The sequence below is a fragment of the Scyliorhinus canicula genome, chromosome 2 (assembly GCF_902713615.1).
Source record: "Scyliorhinus canicula chromosome 2, sScyCan1.1, whole genome shotgun sequence".
In the NCBI taxonomy this organism is placed as follows: domain Eukaryota; kingdom Metazoa; phylum Chordata; class Chondrichthyes; order Carcharhiniformes; family Scyliorhinidae; genus Scyliorhinus; species Scyliorhinus canicula.
In genome coordinates this window covers 196508055-196532129 of record NC_052147.1, presented here as the reverse complement: position 1 = coordinate 196532129, position 24075 = coordinate 196508055, and the positions used below count along the sequence as shown (strand labels likewise).

The 24075-nt window shown below is 48.1% G+C and overlaps 1 protein-coding gene across 2 annotated transcripts in view; it reads left to right on the top strand.

Moving 5' to 3' along the window:
* Positions 1–17736: 17736 nt before the first annotated feature.
* pjvk (pejvakin) overlaps positions 17737–24075 on the top strand; it is a 58177-nt gene continuing 51838 nt past the window's right edge. For both annotated transcript variants that reach the window (XM_038790390.1, XM_038790389.1), the window contains exon 1: positions 17737–17947. In XM_038790390.1, coding sequence (XP_038646318.1) covers positions 17737–17947 — 211 coding nt within the window. The remainder of the gene's footprint in view (positions 17948–24075) is intronic.

The following is a 24075-nucleotide window of genomic DNA, read 5'->3' as shown; positions in this document are numbered from 1 at the left end:
GTGCAGTTTCATCGGTTCGTGGATCGTGAGTGTGTGCTCCGGTGGGCCAAGAAGGAGCGGAGCAGCAAGTGGGAGAACACGGAGGTGCGGATCTTCCAGGACTGGAGTGCGGAGGTGGCGAGGCGGAGGGCCGGGTTAAACTGGACGAAGGCGGTGCTCCATAGACGGAGTGTGAAGTTCGGCATGTTGCAGCCGGCGCGTCTGTGGGTCACCTATAAGGATCGGCACCATTATTTTGAGTCCCCGGAGGAGGCGTGGGCCTTTGTGCAGGCCGAGAAATTGGACTCAAACTGAGGGTCTAAGATGGGGGATGCTGTATAATACTGTATTTGTATTTGCTTGGTTTATTGTAAGATGTGGGTTGGCCTTATGGTGGGTGGGGTGATGTCTTTTCTATATGGGTTTTCCTGTAGGGGTCTGGTGGACGGGTTCGGGCAGAGGGGTAAACGGGGAGTTTGGGGAGCTGGTGGGGGGGACTGACAATGGGAGTAGCCCTGGAGGAGGTGGGGCCGGGAAGGGCGAAAGCGCGGGCTTTCTGCGGGTTTCCTGCGCTGGGAGATGGTGGGGGCGGGGTCGGGGCTGAGAAGCGCGGGTCGTTGCTGGCTGTTTTCTTTTCCCACACAAGAGTGGGGGTGGGGGGTGGGAGAAGACCCGTTGACGGGCACGATGGAGGAGGGGCAGTCCCACATGGGGAGGAGTCGGAGGTAGGGCGGGAGTCGCCGGGGTCAGCAGAAGTTAGCTGGCTCACGGGAGTGCTATGGAGGGAGGGGCGCTGCTAGGAGGGGTCCTAGCCTGGAGGGGGGGGGGGGTACCGGGTTGCTTCTGAAACGGTCAGGAAGGAGCTGGAGGACACAGGGGGTGCTGGAGGGGGGAAGTTGCCGCCATGGGAAACTGGCAGAGCGGGGGACGCTGGCCGGTGGTGGGCAAGGGATGGGGTATGGCTAATCGGCAGGGGAGGGGGCCAAGGGAGCCCTCTGATCCGGCTGATAACCTGGAATGTGAGGGGGCTGAATGGGCCGGTCAAACGGGCCCGGGTATTTGCGCACCTGAAGGGGCTGAAGGCGGATGTGGCCATGCTCCAGGAGACACTCCTGAGAGTGGTGGACCAGGTTTGGCTGAGGAAGGGATGGGTGGGTCAAGTATTTCACTCAGGGCTGGATGAGAAGGGTAGGGGGGTGGCGATCCTGGTGGGGAAGAAGGTGTCGTTTGAGGCGTTACATGTGGTGGCTGACAGTGGCGGGAGATATGTGATGGTGAGTGGTAAGCTGCAGGGGGAGCGGGTGGTGTTGGTGAATGTTTACGCCCCAAATTGGGACGATGCGGGGTTTATGCGGCGTATGTCGGGCCGCATTCCGGACCTGGAGGTGGGGGGCCTGATCATGGGGGGGGATTTCAACACGGTACTGGATCCCCCATTGGATCGATCCAAGTCCCGGACGGGTAGGAGGCCAGCGGCGGCTAAGGTGTTGAGGGGATTTATGGACCAGATGGGGGGGGTGGATCCCTGGAGGTTTGCGAGGCCAAGGGCCAGGGAATACTCGTTTTTCTCCCACGTACATAAGGCCTACTCGACGATTGATATTTTTGTACTGAGCAGGGGGTTGGTTTCGAGGGTGGAGGATGTGGAATACTCCGCCATTGCCATTTCAGATCATGCCCCGCACTGGGTAGACCTCGGGCTGGGGGAAGAGAGGGACCAATGTCCGCTCTGGCGCTTGGAGGTGCGGCTGCTGGCAGATGAGGAGGTGGCCGAGAGGGTTCGGGGGTGTTTCGAGAGGTACCTTGAGGCCAATGACAACGGGGATCTCCAAGTGGGGACGGTCTGGGAGGCATTGAAGGCGGTGATAAGGGGGGAATTGATCTCCATCCGAACCCATAGGGAGAGGGGGGAGCAGAGGGAGAGGGAGAGACTGATAGGGGAGATGGTGCGGGTGGATAGGAGATATGCGGAGGCTCCAGAGGAGGGATTGCTGGGAGAGAGGCGTAGCATTCAGGCCAGATTCGACCTACTGACTACCAGAAAGGTGGAAGCTCAGTAGAGGAAAGCACAGGGGGCGGTGTATGAATATGGGGAGAAGGCGAGCAGGATGCTGGCACACCAGCTCCGAAAGCGGGACGCGACCAGGGAGATTGGGGGAGTGACGGATAAGGCTGGGAAGGTGGTGCGGAGGGGAGTAGATGTTAATGGGGTCTTCAGAGACTTCTGTGGGGAACTGTACTGGTCGGAACCCCCGGTGGAGGGGGGGTGGAATGGGGCGCTTCTTGGACAAGCTGCGATTCCCGAGGGTGGAGGAAGAGCAGGTGGAGGGACTGGGGGCGCCGATCGAGCTGGAGGAGGTGGTCAAAGGGATAGGGAGCATGCAGTCGGGGAAGGCGCCGGGGCCGGATGGGTTTCCGGCGGAATTTTATAAAAGGTATTTGGACCTGTTGGGCCCCCTGTTGGTCCGGACCTTTAACGAGGCAAGGGGGGGGGGGGGGGGGGGGGGGCTTTGCCCCCAACTATGTCACGGGCGCTGATTTCCTTGATCCTGAAACGGGACAAGGACCCTCTGCAGTGCGGGTCATGTAGGCCGATTTCGCTGCTAAACGCCGACGCTAAGCTGCTGGCAAAGATCCTGGCCACTAGAATAGAGGATTGCGTGCCCGGGGTCATTCATGAGGACCAGACAGGGTTTGTGAAGGGAAGGCAGTTGAATACGAACGTGCGAAGGCTCCTCAATGTCATTATGATGCCGGCCATGGAAGGGGAGGTGGAGATAGTGGTGGCATTGGATGCGGAGAAGGCCTTTGATAGGGTTGAGTGGGAGTATTTGTGGGAAGTGTTGGAGAGGTTTGGGTTTGGGGAGGGGTTTATCCGGTGGGTGAGGCTGCTCTACGAGGCCCCGATGGCGAATGTAGCCACAAATAGGAGGAGGTCGGAGTACTTTCGGCTGTACCGGGGGACGAGACAGGGGTGCCCCCTGTCCCCCTTGCTCTTCGCGTTGGCGATTAAGCCCCTGGCCATGGCATTGAGGGAGTCAGGGAACTGGAGGGGCCTGGTGCGGGGTGGGGAGGAGCATCGAGTGTCGCTGTATGTGGACGACCTGTTGCTGTATGTGGCCAACCTGGTGGGGGGATGCCGGAGGTGATGAGGATTCTTAGTGAATTCGGGGGTTTCTCTGGGTATAAGTTGAACCTGGGCAAGAGTGAGTTGTTTGTGGTGCATCCGGGGGATCAAGAGGAGGGGATTGGTAGGCTCCCACTGAAGCAGGCAGGGAAGAGCTTCAGGTACCTAGGGGTCCAGGTGGCTGGGAGCTGGGGGGCCCTGCACAAGCTCAACCTCACAAGGTTGGTGGAGCAGATGGAGGAGGAGTTTAAGAGGTGGGATATGTTGCCGCTGTCACTGGCGGGGAGGGTGCAGTCCGTTAAGATGACGGTGCTCCCGAGGTTTTTGTTCCTGTTCCAGTGCCTCCCCATCCTTATCCCGAAGGCCTTTTTTAGGAGGGTCAACAGGAGTATCACGGGATTTGTGTGGGCGCATGGGACTCCGAGGGTGAGAAGAGTGTTCCTGGAACGGGGCAGGGATGGGGGGGGCTGGCGTTGCCCAACCTCTGTGGGTACTATTGGGCTGCCAACGCAGCGATGGTGCGTAAGTGGGTAATGGACGAGGAAGGGGCAGCATAGAAGAGGATGGAGGCGGCGTCATGTGTGGGCACGAGCCTGGAGGCGCTGGTAACGGCGCCATTGCCGCTCCCTCCAACGAGGTATACCACGAGCCCAGTGGTGGCGGCTACCCTCAAAATTTGGGGGAAATGGAGACGGCATAAGGGAGAAGTGGGGGGCTCGATGGAGGCCCCGATACGGGGGAACCATCGGTTTGTCCCAGGGAGCATTGATGGCGGATTTCTGGGCTGGCACAGGGTAGAGGTTAGGAGGTTGAGGGACCTGTTTGTGGAGGGGAGGTTCACGAGCTTGGGGGAGTTAGAGGGGAAGTTTGGGCTCCCCCCGGGGAACATGTTTAGGTACATGCAGGTGAGGGCGTTTGCCAGGCAGCAGGTGGAGGGGTTCCCCTTGCTGCTCCCACGAGGGGTGCGGGATCGGTTGCCCTCAGGGGTGTGGGTTGGAGGAGGGAGGATTTCTGACATATATCGGGTGATGCAGGAGGTAGACGAGGCCTCGGTGGAGGAACTGAAGGGTAAATGGGAAGAGGAGCTGGGTGAGGAGATTGAGGAGGGGACGTGGGCGGATGCCCTGGAGAGAGTGAATTCCTCCTCTTCATGTGCGAGGCTTAGCCTCATACAGTTCAAGGTGCTGCATAGGGCCCACATGACTGGGACGAGGATGAGTAGGTTTTTCGGGGGCGAGGACAGGTGTGCTGGGTGCTCGGGAGCCCAGCGAACCACGCCCATATGTTTTGGGCGTGCCCAGCGCTGGGGGGGTTTTGGAAGGGGGTAGCAAGGAAGATGTCGAGGGTGGTGGGATCCAGGGTCAAGCCGGGCTGGGGACTCACAATTTTTGGGGTTGCAGTGGAGCCGGGAGTGCAGGAGGCGAAAGAGGCCGGTGTTCTGGCCTTTGCGTCCCTAGTAGCCTAGCGGAGGATCTTGCTCCAATGGAAGGATGTGAGGCCCCCAAGCGTGGAGGCCTGGATCAATGATATGGCGGGGTTCATTAAATTGGAGAAGGTGAAATTTGCCCTGAGGGGATCAGTACAAGGGTTCTTTAGGTGGGGGCAGCCTTTCCTGGACTTCCTGGCGGAACGGTAGGGAAATAGGCCGGCAGCAGCAGCAACCCGGGGGGGGGGGGGGGGGGGGGGGGGGGGTTTGTTTCGGTGGGAGGGAGAACTGTGTACATGGGTTTGTGGGTTGTGGCGGGTGTTATCTCTTTCCCTTTTGTTGTTTGGGTGTTCTTTTGTTTTTTTCTTTTGTTTGTAGTTGCTTTTGAAGTTGGGTGGGTATTGTTCTTGGGGTGGTACCGCGGTTGTTTTGTTAATAGAGTTGAGATGTTTATATTTTGTAAAAATTTCAATAAAAATTATTTTTAAAAAAAGAAACCGTACTAGCCTAGTCTTTACAGATCCTGTGGTCTGCCTCCTCTCCCGCTTGAACGTCTGCACAGCCTTCCGCCAGGTTGTTTGAAGAGGGGTGATATGAGGAAGTCCAAATGTGCTTTACCCCGTTTGACTTCATGAATTGTGAGAACTCCTCGCTAAGAAAAAGAGGTACCATTGTCCATGACCAGGACCTCGGGGATGCCATGGACACTAAATGAGAGGTGCAACTTCTCAATGGTAGCCCTTAAAGTGGTGGACGGCATTCGATGGGCATCTAACCATTTGGAAAGGGCGTCCATTTTCAGCAGGAACATCGACTCTTGAAAAGGTCAGGTGAAGCGTACCCAAGCGGCCTGGCCACTCCCAGAGTTAGAGGGGTTCTCCTGGTTGGAGGTTTTGATGTTCCTGACCATGGTGCATTGCTGTGCCAACCACTCGATGTTAACATCCAGACCTGGAAACCATACGTAGCTACTGGCGGGCATCTTGATTTTTGACACTCCCGGGTGTCCATTGTGCAGGTCCTGTAGGAAAGACTTTGTGCCTTGGCTCGGAATCAGAACGTGAGCCCACCACAGGAGAATGCTATCCTACACGCTTACCTCTTGCTGTTTAGTCTTGTAAACCCGCAGCTCTACAGGCAGTTTTCCTGCCGACCTCTGTGCAGGACGATATGATGTAACTTTGCCAAAGTTGGGTCCTTCTGCATCCATTCACAAATTTGTGCAGTGGTGACCAGCAGGTTGTCCATAAAATTCATGGCCAATACGACTTTGTCAGTCACTGGCAGAAATGGAGGGGGTGTCAGCAACGTGGGTCAGCTCAAAGCGCGTGTGATCTGCGTGCCTGGGCAATACTCAAACACGTAGTCATATGCCGCCAATAGCAGTGCCGACCACTGTATCTGGGTTGATGCTATCGGCGGAATCACCCTGTCTTCTTTGAACAACCTGAGCAATGGTGTGTAGTCCATTATGATCGTAAAATGTCACTTAGAAACGATTTGGTGGAATTTCTCCACTGCAAAAACAATGGCCAGCCTTTCCTTCTCGATCTGTGCGTATTTACGAACTGCACCAGCCAAAGTCCTCAATGCGTAAGCTATTGGCCTTTCCTTCCCGTCGTCCATCTGGTGGGATAACACCACCCCAATTCTATATGGGGAGGCATCACATGTGATTAAGCGTGGCCTTGAAGGGTCGTAATGTATCAGCAGACCTGAGTACGACAGTTGTCGCTTCACCTTGGCAAACACATCTTCTTGAGGAGCCCTCCATGGCCAATCCTGATGTTTTTTTCAGTAGCACATGCAGTGGTTCTGGGATGGTCGCCACGTTCGGGAGGAATTTCCCGTTATAATTTTCGAGTCCTGGGAATGACCGCAGTTTGATCATGTTCTCTGGCATGGGAACTTGTTTGATGGCCCGTACCTTCTTCATCAGGTGCAAACTGTATCTGTCGACCCGGTACCCTAGGTGCATGACCTCTTTTGCGTGAAAAGTGCAGTTACCCCTTCAAGGCAGACCCCTGCCTCAGAAAACAGGTGGAGGACTTCCTTCAAGTTGTTCAGGTGCTCCTTTTCGGTGGCCTCGGTGATCAAGACATCATCCAAGTAAATCACTACCCTTGGAAGTCCTTGGGGTTGCTTTCCATGACTGTTTGAAAATTTGCACAAGCCAAAGACACTCTGAATGACAATCTTGTATATTTGTACAGACCTCAATGGGTTTATAATGGTCACAAATGTTCTGGATGCCATGTCTAGCTCCAATTGGAGGTATGCGTGGCCCATGTCAAGTTTTGAAAAGGAGTGGTCTCAAGCTAGCTGTGCATGGAGGTCTTCCACGCACAGCTTGTAAACACCACAGACTGGATTCTCCGTTCCTGCGGCAAAGTGCCGATGCCAGTGTGGGACCCGTGGTGTTTCACGACCAGCAAATTGAAGCAAACCCCTCACCGATTCCGGTACTTGTGAGGGGCTAGCACCAGCGCTGCGTGAAACGGCCGGAGAATGGCTGGGTCCTGGGCCGCGCATGTGCACAGCTGATGACCTGCAGCGGCCGTGTCATACAACATGGCGTAGGATGTGTGCCTAACCTAACTCGAAACTGTGATGCCTGGCCACCCCCTGGCTACCTCCCACCACTCTCCTGAGCCCTAGCAACCCCCCCCCCCCCCACCCTCAGCCAGTGGCACGGATCCCAGCTGAGTGTGGTGGCGCTGGACATAGCCCGCAGCCGGCACACCGGGTTCCCAACCACTGGGATCACGCGTGTCCCATGCCGTTGGGGACTTGGCCCATCGGGGACGAAGCATCGTGGGTGGGCCGGCTGATGACATGCCAATGCCGTTGTCACAATGACGCCAGTTTGGAGGGGGCGGACCAGCATCAAACCAGCGCTGGATCGATTTTGGCGTGAAAATCCATCTTCCGCCCAATCGACGAACACAATTTTGGTGTCGGGCTACAGTGAATCAAGTCCCACATATCTGGCTTCAGCACCGGGACTATAGTCGCTGCCCACTCCGTGAATTATCCAGGATAAATGATTCCCAGGCTTTGCAGCTGGTTGAGCTCAACATCTACCTTTGTCAACAAGGCATGAGGAACTGGGCAGGCGCTAAAATACCTTGGTTGGGCTTCAGTGTCTACGTGAATTTTGTCCAAGGCACCCTTTATTGTTCCCAGGCCATCCTGGAAGCCTTCCGGTATTTCATAGGATCAGGTACAATCACCAGTGCCCATCCTGAAAATCTGCTGCCAGTCCAGGTGGGGAATGTTCATCCAGCCACAGCCCAACAGCCAGGGTCTGTGCACTTGTACCGCTATCAAAGGCAGTTGGATAGATTGCTGCCCGTAGGCAACTGGAGTCATTGTCGTGCCCACGATAGCCAATGGTTCTCCCGTGTACATTGTCAACTACTCCTCAGGTCCAGGCGTTGGATTCCTGTCCTGACTTTTTGTAACATTTGCCATCCTGTTATTGAGACCGCAGCTCCAGTGTCAAGTTCCATGACAAATGGGTGACCATTAACTTGAACATTGACTTTGATGGGGGGCTACCCTTGTCGCGGCTATACAGTTCAACTGCATGCACTCCTCCTCGTCGGGCTGCGGCAGATAGAAAGCCCTGGCTCTCGGTAGGCATGTCCCCCGACTAGGGCAGAATACTTGTTGGCTGATTTGGCATTCCTGGTCCCTGCCTTTCCTCTGACCACAAGCGCAGCGCCTCTGTGAGTTATCCTCCTGGGGTTCAGGGGAGATGTCTCACTGGGTATGGCCCCGACGTTGCTTAGGCAGTGGCTTTTGAGGTCCAAAGATGGTTCAGCCAGCAATTTTCACTGGGTCGCCATGTTGTTAACTCTGCAGCAGTCCCTCAGCATCTCCAGTAGGGATGACCCATAATTGCAGTGCTCAGCCAGCTTGGGTAGGTGTGCCAAAAACTCTGTAATTGACTCCATTGGAGTTGTCTTGACCATATTGAACCGGTACCTTTGGACAATAACTGACAATTTGGGGTCATAGTTGTCCGCTATGAGCGCCACCAGTTCGTCAAAAGCTTTGGAGCCTGGGGCCACAGGGTAAGTCAGGCTTTTGATGAGGCTAAAAGTCGGGCCCCACGGGCAGTGAGGAGAATCACTTTTTGGTGGCCATCCCCTATAATGGCACTTGCCCTAAGAAAGTAACAGATTCGCTCAGCATACCGAGCTCGGTCTTCTGCACTCGTGTCAAAAGCATTGAGTCTTCCGAAGAGCGGCATTTTCAAATCTGTGCTAACCGTGCTCCTCTGAAAACGTGATTCAACTGTGGTCTGGATGTCCAGTAGCACCACCTGTAGTTCCGTTTTGTCCTCGTTGCCAATTGTGCAATCATGAGGAGTCCCGAAAAGGTGAGAGACAGATTACTTCATTCCAAAGTAAAGCAAAGAAAAACAAGGTGGCAGGGAGTACAGCCAACCAATAGCCATGATTGAATATAGATAACTAGGATCAAATGATTGGTATATGTTAGTATCTTGTATTTGAATCTGAAGTATAAGTGTCTGTACAATCCTTGAATCAGGGCTATCTGATGAGCCTCCTATGAACATCATCAGCCTGTGCTATAGCTTGTAATAAAGGCCTTGATTGTAACTCCAAGAGCCTTCATCGGGTTTCTTGTGAATGGGAGAGTGAATAACACCACAGCTTAATAGTTGTACTTTTCTCCTCTACAAGACATTACAAACTCAGTCTCATGAATCAAAACACAAAATCTTAAAAATCAAAAATCTGGTACAAAATGAGTTGATTTCCCCCACGCCACGCCGACAAACATAAACCAAAAGATTCACAGTTGGTTTATGAACATCATCACTGACTAATCTTGATGGGGAGATGCCGGCGTTGGACTAGGGTGAGCACAGTAAGAAGTCTTACAACACAAGGTTAAAGTCCAACAGGTTTGTTTCAAATCACTAGCTTTTGGAGCACTGCTCCTTCCTCAGGTGAATTAAGAGGTGGGTTCCAGAAACATATATATAGACCGGGACCTTGAATTCATGTTGCATTACAATCAGCCCCCCCCCCCCCCCCCCCCCCCCCCCCCCCAATCTGGCCTGGGATTGCGAAATCCTACCAACTTGAGACAATTCACACCTCTTTAACCTGTGATTATCCCTCTCTCCAGTTGCTCTGTCTGGACCTGTGAAGACTTAATTACCTGCAAAGACTCGCATTCAAAGTATCGTCTTGCATCATTGACTTTGTCTATATATAAATATATATGTTTCTGGAACCCACCTCTTCATTCACCCGAGGAAGGAGCTGTGCTCTGAAAGCTAGTGATTTGAAACAAACCTGTTGGACTTTAACCTGGTGTTGAAAGACTTCTTACTGTTATTTAATCTTGAACAACTCTTTATAGAACTATATTATTGCATCTGAAAATACATTACAATAACCTTTTAAAAATCCTACCTAATACCAATTATTGATTCTGCATTCTGCCTCAGCAGACAGGGTTTTCTTTTAGCGTGTGCACCAAACCAGGCACTAGCTTCCACGGTAGCTAAATTGAACTCTCTGATCCCTCTGCAGACAAGGTGTCATTGTTACTAGCCTAGCTTCTCTGAATTGTGGATGATTGACAGTAACTTAATTGCAGTGTTAATGTAAGACTACTTGTGACAAAAAAGATTATTATTATTCTGCAGCGAGAATCTTCCTAAAATTGGGCATAATATGCTTATGTGAGCTCAGCAAATCACTTCTCAGTACTGTTATAGGTTAATTAATAACCTTCAGTGAAGGGAATCACCAGGGTCTGCTAAAAGCAAGCCTGAAGGAAAACCAGACAAGTGACCCACAAATACAAATGGCGGTAAGGTAAACTGTGTCAGAGCCCCACAGATAAAAGCAGCAGTGGGGAGTCAGCAGGAACCAGGGAAGCAGCAGGAGAGCAAATCAAGAACTTGCATCACAGGACAGTAGGTAGGTGCCTAGTTGTTTGGAAAGCCCCAGGTTATGGAGTGCATGGTCAAAGAAGTTTTGAGAAAGAGGAGCAGAATGGAGTGAGGATGAGCATCAGACAGCAAGGTAAATAAAAGCAAATAAAACTATTTTCAGCATATGGGAGGGTGCTGACTGGCAAGGTTTCTTTTAAAATATGTGCAGTTTAAATTTTGTCTTTCACTCATCCTAATGGTTTGCAAGAATGCCAATGGTAAAGGAAACAACAATTTCTACTGCATGAGAAGAGTGTGCTGGTCTTCTCCATTTAGTAATGAAACTGGTACTATGTGAAGTTTTGCACTTCTGTACTTCTGCTGACACTGAGGAAATCCTTTTTAAAATAAATTTAGAGGACCCAATTCTTTTTTCCAATTAAGGGGCAATTTAGCATGGCCAACCAACTCTGCCCATCTTTATTTTTTAGGTTGTGGGAGTGAGACCCATGCAGACACAGGGAACTATGGGCAGAATTTAACCGTCAGATATCATGCGGACACTTTTTATTCGATGGGTTTCAACTTTATTGACAAAACTGTTATGTGGCACTTTATCAAATGCCACATAAACTTCATTATCATCATCTACCCTCTCTGTGACCTCATAGAAAATCTCAATAAAATTGGTTAAGCATAATAGGCCTTTAACAAATCCTTGCTGACTTTTCTTAATGAATCCACATTTGTCCAAGGGCTACCTCTTATGATGACGTATGATGTCTGATTTGGGGGAAAAAGTGTCAATATGATTAATGAGTTTAGAAAGAGAGTTGTATGCATGACAGCTGCTTCTCTCATTGTATCTTTCCACCACAACCCTATTGTTTTCTATTTGTGTATAGAGATGAAGTTACTGTTGTTGATAAGCCCAAGCTGTTTTCCTTACATTTTGTACCTTGATACCTGCTTGTCTACGAGAATATGATACTACATGTCTATGAGGGGCACATGAGGCCATGATCAGACAAAACACACTCGGATCGTTGGGTCAACTGAAGCTCTGCTTTGTATAAATTTATGTTATTGAAATGCCAATTTTGAGAGATTCTGCAGTTTTGAATCTTCCCCTGCTTGCTTTTAATAAAAAATACCTTTCTTTGACCAATTCAGGACTTTGAGTGGCATTCATCCCACAACAAAAACCTACAGTAAAAAGGGGTTTAACGCTCAGCATGCCTCCACAAGAGCAACTATGGAGAGGATTATACTCCTTCTGAAGAAGGGGTTTTGTCATTGTGACTGATCTGCAGGAGCATTGCAATACACAACAGATCGAGTGTCATTGGCATGTGCTTCGCTCTACACAATCTGGGTCTGTCGAGAGAAAGGACATTGAGGATGAGGACATGGAGACCTGCCAGGCAAGGTCAGATAAAGGGTCCAACCTTGACTCTGAGGAGCACCAAGGCAATGTGAAACAACATGATAACCTAAACATTCTGGGCGCAAAAGAGTAGGCCACTCCCAGACACCTCAGAGGAGGTGCCATAGGACCTCTGCTCAGCCTGTATAACACATAAATAATACATTCTGAGGCCTTACCTTTGCACACATTTGTCAGAATGGCCTCTGAATTTGATTATGGAGATGTCAGTGCATTGCTGCCTTTTATAAACACACCTACACTCCAATCATTTGCATCAACAAACCGAGAAAATGAACAATTTAAGAGTAGATGAACAATACCAAACCCAGTTTATATGGGTGACACGGTAGCACAGTGGTTAGCACTGTTGCTTCACAGCGCCAGGGACCCGGGTTCAGTTACCGGCTTGGGTCACTGTGTAGAGTCTTCACGTTCTCCCCGTGTCTGTTTGGGTTTCCTCTGAGCACTCCAGTTTCCTCCCACAATTCCCGAAAGACATGCTTGTTCGGTGAATTGGACATTCTGAATTCCCCCCTCAGTGTACCCGAACAGGGTCCGGAGTGTGGCGACTAGGGGCTTTTCACAGTAACTTCATTGCAGTGCTAATGTAAGCCTACTTGTGACACTAATAAAGATTGACATTAACATTTAACACCCTGATAGCCCTCGAGTGCCTAAAATGTTTTTGTAATTATTTTCTGAGTGCTGCGCATGATGTTCCTCCATCACTACCAGCCGCAATGGAGGAAGGCTGCTAACTCTGGTGCCCCATTGGCCTGGATGACCTTGGTAGACATCCTCTAGCCCTGAGGGTCCAGGCATTCTGAGTGACACCTATCTCATGACCGAAGACTCTTCTGTCACTGTGACAACCTGAGGTGCTAGTGTCACTGGCAGAGGGTGAAGGAGAGGAGGGCCCTAAGAGGAACCCTCAAATACAGTCAGCAGCCATTCATCCATCAACATGAGGTCCACACAGTTCTCCTTTCTTACCAGAAATGAACTAAGATCTGGCTGACACACCAGAAGCCTTGTCCATCACTGGCAATGCCTACCTGAAATGTAATTGGCAATGAGAGGACTTGCAGGTTCGAGCATATGCCCAGGAACTCCCGATTGAGCTGCTAGGCGTGGATCTCGATGAGGGTTGCCAAACTGTAAATGGAGGAAGTTATGCATTAAAAATAGAGCATGATCACAGGATTATGCTAGGGCATGTATAGAACATAGAACATTACAGTGCAGAAGGAGGCCATTCGGCCCATCGAGTCTCCACCGACCCACTTAAGCCCTCACTTCCACCCTATCCCCATAACTCAATAACTCCTCCTAAACCTTTTTGGTCACTAAGGGCAATTTATCATGGTCAAACCACCTAACCTCCACGCCTTTCGACTGTGGGAGGAAACCGGAGCACCCGGAGGAAACCCACGCAGACATGGAGAAAACGTGCAGACTCCGCACAGACAGTGACCCAGCAGGGAATCGAACCTGGGACCCTGGCGCTGTGAAGCCACAATGCTATCCACTTGTGCTACCGTGCTGCCCAAAAACAGAACAAAGTAAAAAAAATAAAATGTGCCATATTTTTTACTTTGCTGCTTTGGCCATCCACCATCTGCTGCCTCATAAATGACTCCAGAGAATCGTCATCTGTGAAGGGCGCAGCATCATCCTGGTTTTGGAAATTCTGAGAATCAGAGGCCTTGGGCGGTCACTGCCTCTGGCAGCTGCTCGGACGATTATGGAGTGTTCAAACCAGGAAGTGCGACCATTCTTGTCCTTGCGCAAAAAGCCACCAAGTTGCTGATATCTGAGCTGGTTCTAGGTATGGAGTAAGGATGGGACAGTGCGCCCACTTGCATTTGCTCATCTGCCTCAGAGATTCTGGCAGTCCCTCAGGGTAGAAGTCTGCTCAGGATGCCAAATGACCTGTTGAGGGAATAAGATAAATGAATAGCATGGACATTTGCTTCATCTCAAACAGCAATGCAACATATGATGCATCATTCAGATGTGGTGATCCTTACTCATTGCATCTCATACATATCCGAGTCCCTGTTGACCGATTTCCTCGACCCCTTCCCATTGGACAACCCTTATGAAATCCTATGAAACTCACTACCCCTGGGAGTGACTCCAGCCTCTTCATTGTCAACCAATCTGGCCCCCTGTTGACTTCTTAGAAATGTCATTAATAATGAGAATAGCGGCAGACTTCAGGGGACATAGATAGACAGGTGAAATTGATTACATTTCACGGAGTAGTGTGAAACAATTAGTTTTGGTAGGAAGCTTGTGTGATGCAGTAAAGGGATATGTATACAAATATTTTCAACAGCAGAACAAGTGTGCAATGGTCCAAAGAGAAAATGCTGGAAAATCTGAGCAGATCTGGCAGCATTTGTAGGGAGAGAAAAGAGCTAACGTTTCAAGAGCAGATGACCCTTTGTCAAAGCTAAAGGACAGCAAAAGTGGGAAATACTTATACAGTGGAATGAGAATGAAAGATGAGCCATAGCCACAGAAACCCAGGGAAACGAGGTGCTAATAGCCACAGAAACCAAGGGAAAGAGGGCTAATGGCAGTCACCAGAGAGAACAAAAGGTGTGAAAGGCCAAACAGCAGAGAAACTAACATCAGAGGGTAAACTGTGGCAGACGTGGATGTGGGGGGAGGAAAAGGGGGACGCAAAGGGGAGAAAGGAGGCTGGATTCTGTGCCCCGCCATGCTACTTTTCAGCCTCGACCCACCTGCAGGATTCTCCGTTACGCCGGTTGGTCAATGGGGTTTCCCATTGTGGGGCAGCCCCACACCGTCAGGAAACCCCTGGGCACCGACAAAATGGAGAATCCCGCCGGCGGAGAATCCTGCCCAGGGTTTCAGATTCCAACATCCGCAGTAATTTGCTTTTATCAAATGTGCATGGGTTTCCTCCGGGTGCTCCGGTTTCCTCCCATAGTCCAAAGTTGTGCAGGTTAGGTGGATTGGCCATGATAAATTGCCTCTCAGTGTCCAAAGATATGCAGGTTAGGTGGGGTTACGGGGTTAGGACAGGGGAGTGGGCCTAGGTTGATGCTCTTTCAGAGGGTTGGCTCAGATTTGATTTGCCGAATGGCCTCCTTCTGCACAATAGACATTCTGTGGATCGAAGTCGAAAAAACTGTCAAATGGCATTTGGAATTCTTAGGCTTTATTAATAGAGCAATAGATTACCGAAGCAATGAACCTTTATAAAACACTGCTTTGGTCCTAGTTGGGGTACAGTATTTAATTTGGGGAATATTTTAGGAAGGATGGCAAAGCCTTGGAAAGGGTGTAGAAGAGATTTACTCCCAGTTGAGGAGCTTGAGTTATGTGGAAAAGTGAGTTTGTTCAAAATCCTCAATAATTTATACAAAGAAATTTGGTAAATTTGTTTTTTGTTGTAGAAACGGCAATAACCAGAGGGCATAAATTTAAGATAATAACATCTACATCTACACCAACTCCAATTATACCACCAACTCCATCTACAGGCTTTCTGATGACACGAACGTAGTGGGTCGGACCTCGAACAACAATGAGTTAGAGTACAGGAGGGACCCAGAGAACATAGTGGCATGGTTTAATGACAACAATCTCTCCCCCAACATCAGAAAAACTAAGGAGCTGGTCATTGACTTCAGGAAGCAAAGTATCGTTCAAGCCCCTGTCTGCATCAGTGGTACTGAGGTGGAAAAGGTTGACAGCTTCAAATTCATAGGTGCGCACATCACCAATAATCAGTCCTGGTCCACCCAGGTCAACCCTACAACCAAGAAAGCACAGCAGTGCCTAGACTTCCTCAGGAACTAAGGAAATTTGGCATGTCCACATTGACTCTTACCAATTTTTACAAATGCACCATAAAAAGCATCCTAGCTGGCTGCATCACAGCTTGGTATGACAACTGCTCGGCCCAAGATTAAGAAACTACAGTCGTGAACACCGCCCAGTCCATCACGTGAGCCTGCATCCCATCTATTGACTGTCTACACCTCCCGCTGCCTTGGGAAAGCGGGCAGCATAATCAGAGACCCCTCCCACCCAGTTATTCTCTCTTCCAACCTCTTCCATCAGGCAGGAGATACAAAAGTCTGAGAACACACACTAACAGATTCAAAAACAGCTTCTTCCCCGCTGTTACCAGACTCCTGAATAACCCTCTTATGGACTGGACTGATCTCTCCATGCACCTTCTCTACTGAGAAGCACTACACTCCATATGCTTCATCCAATGTCTATATCTATGTATTTACATTGTGTATTGATGTATGTCCTATGTCTTTCATGTATGGAACGATCTGGACTGCACGCAGAAGAATACGTTTCACTGTACCTTGGTACTCGTGACAATAAATCAAAATTAAATAATAGACAAAAGAATTTGAGGCAACGTGAAGGAAAAAATGCATTGAGAATTCACTGTCTGAAAGGATGTTTAAGGTAGATTCAGTAGTAATGTACAAAATTATTGGGTAAACACATGTTGGTGACAAGGGTTAGAGGGACAGAGCTGGGGGGGGGGGGGGGGGGGATCAATTGAATGGCTCTCCAAAGTGCTGATGCAGGTACAATTGGTCAAATGACATTCTCCTGTTGTATCAATTGTTTTATGATTCCATGGATCAGTTAGTAGCATCCTCATCTCCTGAGTTTGCCGGTTCAAGTCATGAGGACAAATGTCTAAGACTCCAGTGCAGTACTGAGGTAGTGCTGCACTGACTGAAGTGCTGTTTTTGGAGGAGATGTTAGACCAAAGCAATGTCTGCCCACTCAGGTTAATGTAAGGGAGATAGCCCCAGTGTACTGGCCAATATTTATCCCTCAATCAATATCACATCGTTGTTCGTGGAATCTGGCTGTGTGCAAATTGGATGCTGCATATCCTACATTACAGCAGTGACTATACTTCAAAAGTAACTCACTCGCTGCATTCGGGTTGTCCTGTAAAAGGTGCAATATATACTCATACACATAGGTCCATTGGAGATCATTATGAGTTTTAAATTTGATTTTTTTCTGTTGATTATTGTCATTATTAAGGAAAAGTAGTTCTGACTGTTAATTTTCAAACTTATTTTACTTCATTGTAATTCATTTTGTATCTTTTCTTATTATGGCGGGTTATGGTCAAGCTTTAGCATTCCATATCTTTGGAAGCAACATTCTGTTGGCAGTTCATTCCTCAATCTTTGTCGAAACTCACCACTCCTATTTCTGCTTTCTTCCCCCGTTTGGTGGTCTTGCTAATTGCATCATCCTTTATGTTCATTTCCAAATAAAGGCTGCCAAATCTCTAACGTAAAAGACTTAATTCAAAGTTTTCTGATCCAAATCCAGGTACTTATTCTTTTATTGCAGCAATAATAGCAGAAGCTGAAACAAAACATTAAGATTTTGTTCAAATTTTAATACAGTATATGTTCTCACACTGCATAAAATTAAAAATATGAATTTTAAAGATATCTTGATATTTCAGCAATAATCAAATTGTATACTTGTACCTAATGTATAATTAAAGTTATTTTGGATTGCTAATTCTCGTGAAATTATCATTCAATAATTAGAATAAACTTGTGACTGCAAGAGATACTGTCACAAACATCCCTATCAGGTTAACTGCTTGTTTATTATTTATAAACCTGAGCACAACAGATATGCAAAAAGATACAGAGCAGTTCAAGGAGGAGTTCCATTGAAACAGCCGACCATAATTTCAAAGTTACTATAGTTTCAGTTTTTCTTGATTCCCTGCTATAATTTGATTGTTTAGAATTCCAGAATCTAATTTCTCTTGTGTGAGACAACAGTAACAAACCGAGTAAGGTATGTTTGCTGCTGCTACAAAGAACTTTGTGAAGCAGGTTGGAGATACGGGCAGACTGAAACCTGTTCCTGGTCTTAGTGAGGCTGACCGATATCAGCCGCTCAGTCTAGTCACAAAGAGAAAAAGATCCTTCTTCTGGAAAAGAAAGAAATACAGCTCTACACCATTCACTCTGAAGGACATTCTTGTTGGAGAAAAGGAGGTTTCTGCAGGTAATATGTTTATTTTACTTATGGAAAAATTATTTTGACATTTTGCAGGAAATTGTGTCACTATAATGCAGGCAATCCTGAAATTCGCAACATTCAAATTATGATGACCGACATTATACAACGTTTATAAATTGACACCCCATTTTGTCTTTACAATGTTGGTTTCGACTTTCATGCATGCGCATTGGCGTTCTGTGCCGCCCATCTGTACAACTGGACAGGTTGAGCAACCTTTATTAGGTTGGAAACTAGGGAGCGATCTTCCGTCTGTTCACAACGGTGTGCATCCCACTCCCCGCGCGTTTCCCAGCGGTGTGGGGTGGATTCAATGGGAAATCCCATTGATCGTGGCAGGACCAGAAGATCCTGTCACTGGCCAATCGCGGCCCACCTCCCAATACTGAGAAACACTCCGCAGGGAGGCCAGAGAATCTCGCTCCTAGTGTTTTATTCTGTTAGTTTTTTGGCATAACCATTGCGATTTTAATGCATTGAGACACTTATATTGAATTTAATATGCACTCAAACTCACAGAAGTTCAAGATTAAATAGGCAGCTGACAGCGATCAAACAGATTCATTATATATGCCACAATAACTGAGGAACTTGTGCTAAGGTGTGCATGCATCAACTGTCACCTTAGCAACTTTTTAGGCATCAACTGTCACCTTAGCAACTTGACAGGTGAAGAACTGAGAACATTTAACACCACCGTGAGTGATTTCCGGCCTTCATTCAGGAACCAATCCCCTACTTGTACAGTGAAAAACAGAATACTGTGACTGCTTGAAATTGGAAATGAAAACAGAAAATGCTGGAAAACTCAGCCGGTCTGGCGGCATTTGTGGAGAGAAACAGAGTTAACGTTTCAGATCTAAATCACCCTTCTACAGAACACTATTTGTATCATTTCTCCTGTGGGAAAGTCGATTTCAACATGATATTTTGACTTACAATGTGGTTTTTAGGAACCAATTGTGCCGACTGAGGACTGCCTACAAATCATTTTATGTTTACGTGAACTGCTTACACTCTACTCCAAATCTTAATTAAATTTGTGATTTCTTGCTATGTTTGTAAGATTAAATCCCAGACACAAAAGGTATGAGGTAAAGCTATTTGTTGACTATCTTTTTTAAAATTAATTTACAGAATGTATACTTTGCAGGTTAGGCCAGCATTTATTGCCCATCCCTAGTTTTCTTCAGAAGGTGGTGATGAGCTGCCTTCTTGAACCACTGCAATCCCTGGGGTGCAGGTATACCCACTGTGCTGTTAGGGAGAGAGTTCCAGGATTTTGCTGCCACAATAGTGAAGGAATGGCGATATATTTCCAAGTCGGGGTGGTGAGTGACTTAGAAAGGAACCTCCAAGTGGTGGGGTTCCCAGGTATCTGCTGCCCTTGTCCTTCTGGATGGTCGTGGGTTTGGAAGATGCTGTCTAAGGAACCTTGGCAAGTTACTGCAGTGTATCTTGTAGATGGTACATACAGCTGCCACTGTTCATCAGTGGTGGAGGGTTTGAATGTTTATGGAAGGGGGAGCAATCAAGCAGGCTGCTTTGTCTTGGATAGTGTGTTGGAGCTGCAGTAGAGAATTCCATTACACTCCTGACTTGAGCTTTGTAGATGGTGGACAGGCTTTGGGGGTCAGGAGGTGAGTTACTCGCCGTACGATTCCTAGCCTTTGACCTGCCCCAGTCGCCACAGTATTAAAATGGCTAGTCCAGCTTAGATTTTGATCAATGATAACCCCCAGGATGTTGATTATGGGGATTCAGCGATGGCAATGCCATTGAATGTCAAGGGGCGATGGTTAGATCCTCTCTTGTAGGAGATAGCCATTACCTGGCACTTGCGTGGTGCAAATGTAACTTATCACTTGTCAGCCCAAGCCTGGATATTGTCCAGGTCTTGTTGCATTTGGACATGGACTGCTTCATTATCTGAGGAGTCGCAAACGGAGCTGAACATTGTGCATCATCCACAAACCTTATAAGGGAAGGGAGGTCATTGATGAAGCAGCTGAAGATGGTTGGGCCTAGGACACTACCCTGAGGAACTCCTGCAGTGATGCCCTGGAGGTGAGATGATTGACCTCCAACCGCCACAACCATCTTCCTTTGTGCCAGGTGTGACTCCAACCAGTGGAGAGTTTTCCCCCAATGATTCCCTTTGACTCCAGTTTAGCTGGGGCCCCTTGAGCCAAACTCAATCAATTGCTGCCTTGATGTCAAGGGCAGTCACTCTCACCTCACCTCTGGCATTCAGTTCTTTTGTCCATGTTTGAACCGAGGCTGCAATGAGGTCAGGAGCTGAGCTCATGGCGGAACCCACACTGAGCATCCGTGAGCAGGTGAGTAAGTGCCGCTTGATAGAACTATTGATGACTCCTTCCATCACTTTGCTGATGGCGTAGAGTAAACTGATAGGGCGGTAATTGGCTATGTTGGATTTGTCCTGTTCCTTGTGTACAGGACTCACCTAGGCAATTTTCCACATTGCCAGGTAGATGCCAGTGTTGTAGCTGTACTGGAACAGCTTGGTTAGGGGTGCAGCAAGTTCTGGAGCACAAGTCTTCAGTACTATTGTTGGAATATTGTCAGGGCCCATAGCCTTTGCAGTATCCAGTGCCTTCAGCTGTTTCTCAATATGACATGGAGTTTATCAAATTGGCTGAAGACTGACATCTATAATAAAAGCAAATTACTATGGATGCTGGAGCGGTGATGCTTGGGAGCTCCGGAGAAGACTAGATGGATCATCCACTCGGCATTTCTGGCTGAAGATTGTTGCGAATGCCTCAGCCTTGTCTTTTGTACGTATGTGCTGGGCTCCTCCATCATTGAGGAGAGAGATATTTGTGGAGCCTCCTCCTCCAGTGAGTTGTTTTAATTTTCCGCCACCATTCACGGTTGGATGTGGTAAGGCTGCAGAACTTATGGTCTCCTTCTGCCCTGTAAATTCTATGATTCTATATCTGTTCAAAGTCTATCCCATTTAGCACGATTGTAGTGCCACACAACACGATGGAAAGTAATCTAAATGTGAAGACTTGCTTATTCTATAATAATTTCTTTGTATAGGTTATTCAGAAGGGAAATGACAATGGTTAGTGGAGGTCAGTGATCTCAGACCCAGGACTGTAAGAGTTCCTTAGGACATTGGCCTGACTAACATCAGCTGCTTTATCAATGACCTTTCCTCCAACATAAGTGAGTAGAGGAGATGTTTTCTGATGATTGCACAATGTTCATTTCCATTTGCTGCTCCTCAGATATTGAAGCCGTCCTTGTCCGCATGCGGAAAGACTTGGATCCCACATTCAGGCTTGGGCTGATATATGGCATGAATGTCACTTGCCACTGTAGTGTCAGGCAGTGACTATCCCTAACAAGAGGGAAACTAATGATCTTCCCTTGATATTCAATGGTATTGGCAATGCTGAATCCCCAAAGGTAAACATCCTAAGGTTAATAATTGATCATAAACGGAACAGGACCAGTCATATCAGTAATTTGGCTATAAGTGCTGATCAGAGGCTAGGAATTCATCTTCTGATTCCCTGAAGCCTGTCCACCATCTACAAAGCATAAGTCAGGAGTGTGATGGAAAACTCCCCACTTGCCTGGATGAATGCGGCTGGTAAAACGCTCGGAGCTTGATATCATTCAGGACAAAGCTTGAACAGCACGGTACAGTGGCACAGTAATTAGCACCGCTGCCTCACAGTATCAGGGACTCGGGTTCAATTCCAGCTTTGGGTGACTGTCTGTGGAGTTTGCACATTCTACCCATGTCTGCGTGGCTTTCCTCTTGGTGCTCCCACAGTTCAAGGTGTGCAGATTTGGTGGATTGGCCAGCTATGCTAGAATTGCCCCTTAGTATCCAAAGATGTGCAGATTAAATGGGGTTATGGGGATAAGGCTGGGGAGTGGGCTTGGGTAGGATGCTCTTTCAAAGGATTGGTGCAGACTCAAGGGCTGAATGCCCTCCTTCTGCACTGTAGGAATTTTATGGTTGTTTAGCACCACATGCATCATCTGAAACATTCATTCCCTCCACTACTACTGCACTGTGACAATGGTGTGCCATCTACAATATGCATTGTAGCAACTAACGAATGTTCCTTCTATTGTACCTTCAAAATCTGTGACCTCTACCATTGAGAAGGACAAAGGTGCGGCATGGTGGCACAGTGGTTAACTCTGCTTCCTCACGGTGCCAGGGATCTCAGTCCGATTCTGGCTTTGGATGACTGTCTGTGTAGCGTTTGCACATTCTCACCCTGTCTGTCTGGGTTTCCTCTGGGTGCTCTGGTTTTTCCTAAGTCCAAAGATGTGCAGGTTAGGTGGATTGGCCATGCTAAGTTGCCACTTAATGTCCAAAGGTTAGTTGGGGTTGTGGTAGAGTGGGCTTATGTAGAATGTTGTTTCAGAGGGTTGACTGGATACTGACTCGATGGCCGAATGGCTCCTTCTGCACTGTAAGGATTCTATGATTGTATGACAGCAGGTACATGAGAACACCACCAAATCCCCCTCCAAGTCGCACACCATCCTAAATAATTGGAACTATATTACCACTTGGTCACTTGTCAGGAATAGTTAGTTCGTAATTTGTAAGTTTCAGAATAGAACTCCTGGTTTTAGGAAGTTTAACTTTGCAGGACAGAGTGGGGATGGGAACCTAATTTAAAATGGGGGGAGGAACCTAATTTAAAACAGGTAAACACCTGATGTGAATGGGTATAAAAATTGGCAAGTCATGCAGCAGCTGTGCAGAAGCTTAGTTAGGTCACACTTGAAATATTGTGTACAATTCTGGTTGCCACGGACTGGAGGGTATTAGCTATGCAGCGAGGTTGGATAAACTCGGATTGTTTTCACTGGAATGACCAGGGTTATGGGGAGACCTGATAGAAGTCTACAAAATTATGAGTGGCATGGACAGAGTGGATAGTCTTGGGTGAAAAAGTCAATTAATAATAATAATCTTTTAGTGTCACAAGTAGGCTTGCATTAACACTGCAATGAAGGTACTGTGAAAATCCCTGAGTTGCCACATTCCGGCGCCTGTTCGGGTACACTGAGGTAGAATTCAGAATGTCCAATTCACCTAACAAACATGTCTTTGGGGAGGAAGCCGGAGCATCCAGAGGAAACCCATGCAGTCACGGGGAGATAGGTTTAAGGTGTGAGGGGCAAAGTTTAGAGGCAATATGTGAGGCAAGGTTTTTACACAGAGGGTAGTGGGTGCCTGGAACTCACTGCTGGAGGAGGTGGTGAAAGCAGGGACGATAGTGATGTTTAAGGGACATCTTGACAAATACATGAATAGAGGGTTATGGACCCCAGAAGACTTTAGTTTAAACAGGCATCATGATTGGTGCAGGCTCGGCTTTTGTTTCCATTTATTCTTTTACAGGATGTGGGCATCGCTGGCTAGGCCAACATTTATTGTCCATCCCTAATTACCCTTGAAGATAGTGGTTAGTCTCTTTGAACCACTGAAATCCACATACTATAGGCACAGCTATAGTGCTGTCAGGAAGAGAGTTACATTATTTTAACCCAGTGACATTGGAGGAATGTGAACAAGTTCCAAGTGGGGATGGTTTGTGGGTTTGGAGAGTAACATGTAGGTGGTGGTGTTTCCCTTCTTCTACTGCCCTTGTCCCTCTAGTTGGTAAAGGTCATGGGTTTGGAAGGTGCTGTTGAAGGGGCTTTGTTAAGTTGCTGCAGATGATTGGATTGTCCCTTGTTGGAGATGATCATTGCCTTGTACTTTTGTGGCATGACTCTTGCATGTCACTTACCAGCCCAAGTCTGAATGTTGGTCTGGTCTGCTGCATATGGACACAAACTGCTTCAGTATGTGAGAAGTCATGAATGGTACTGAACATTGTACAATCATCAGCAAAATTCCCCACTTCTCACAACAAGGTAATTGATGAAGCAGCTGAAGATGGTTGGACCTTTGACACTACCCTGAGGAACTCCTGCAGCAATGTCCTGGGACTGAGATGATTGGCCTCCAACAACTACAACCACCTTTTTCTAGTGCTAGGTGTGACTCTAACCAGTGGAGAGCTTTCCCCCTGACACCCACTAACTTAAATTTTATTAGG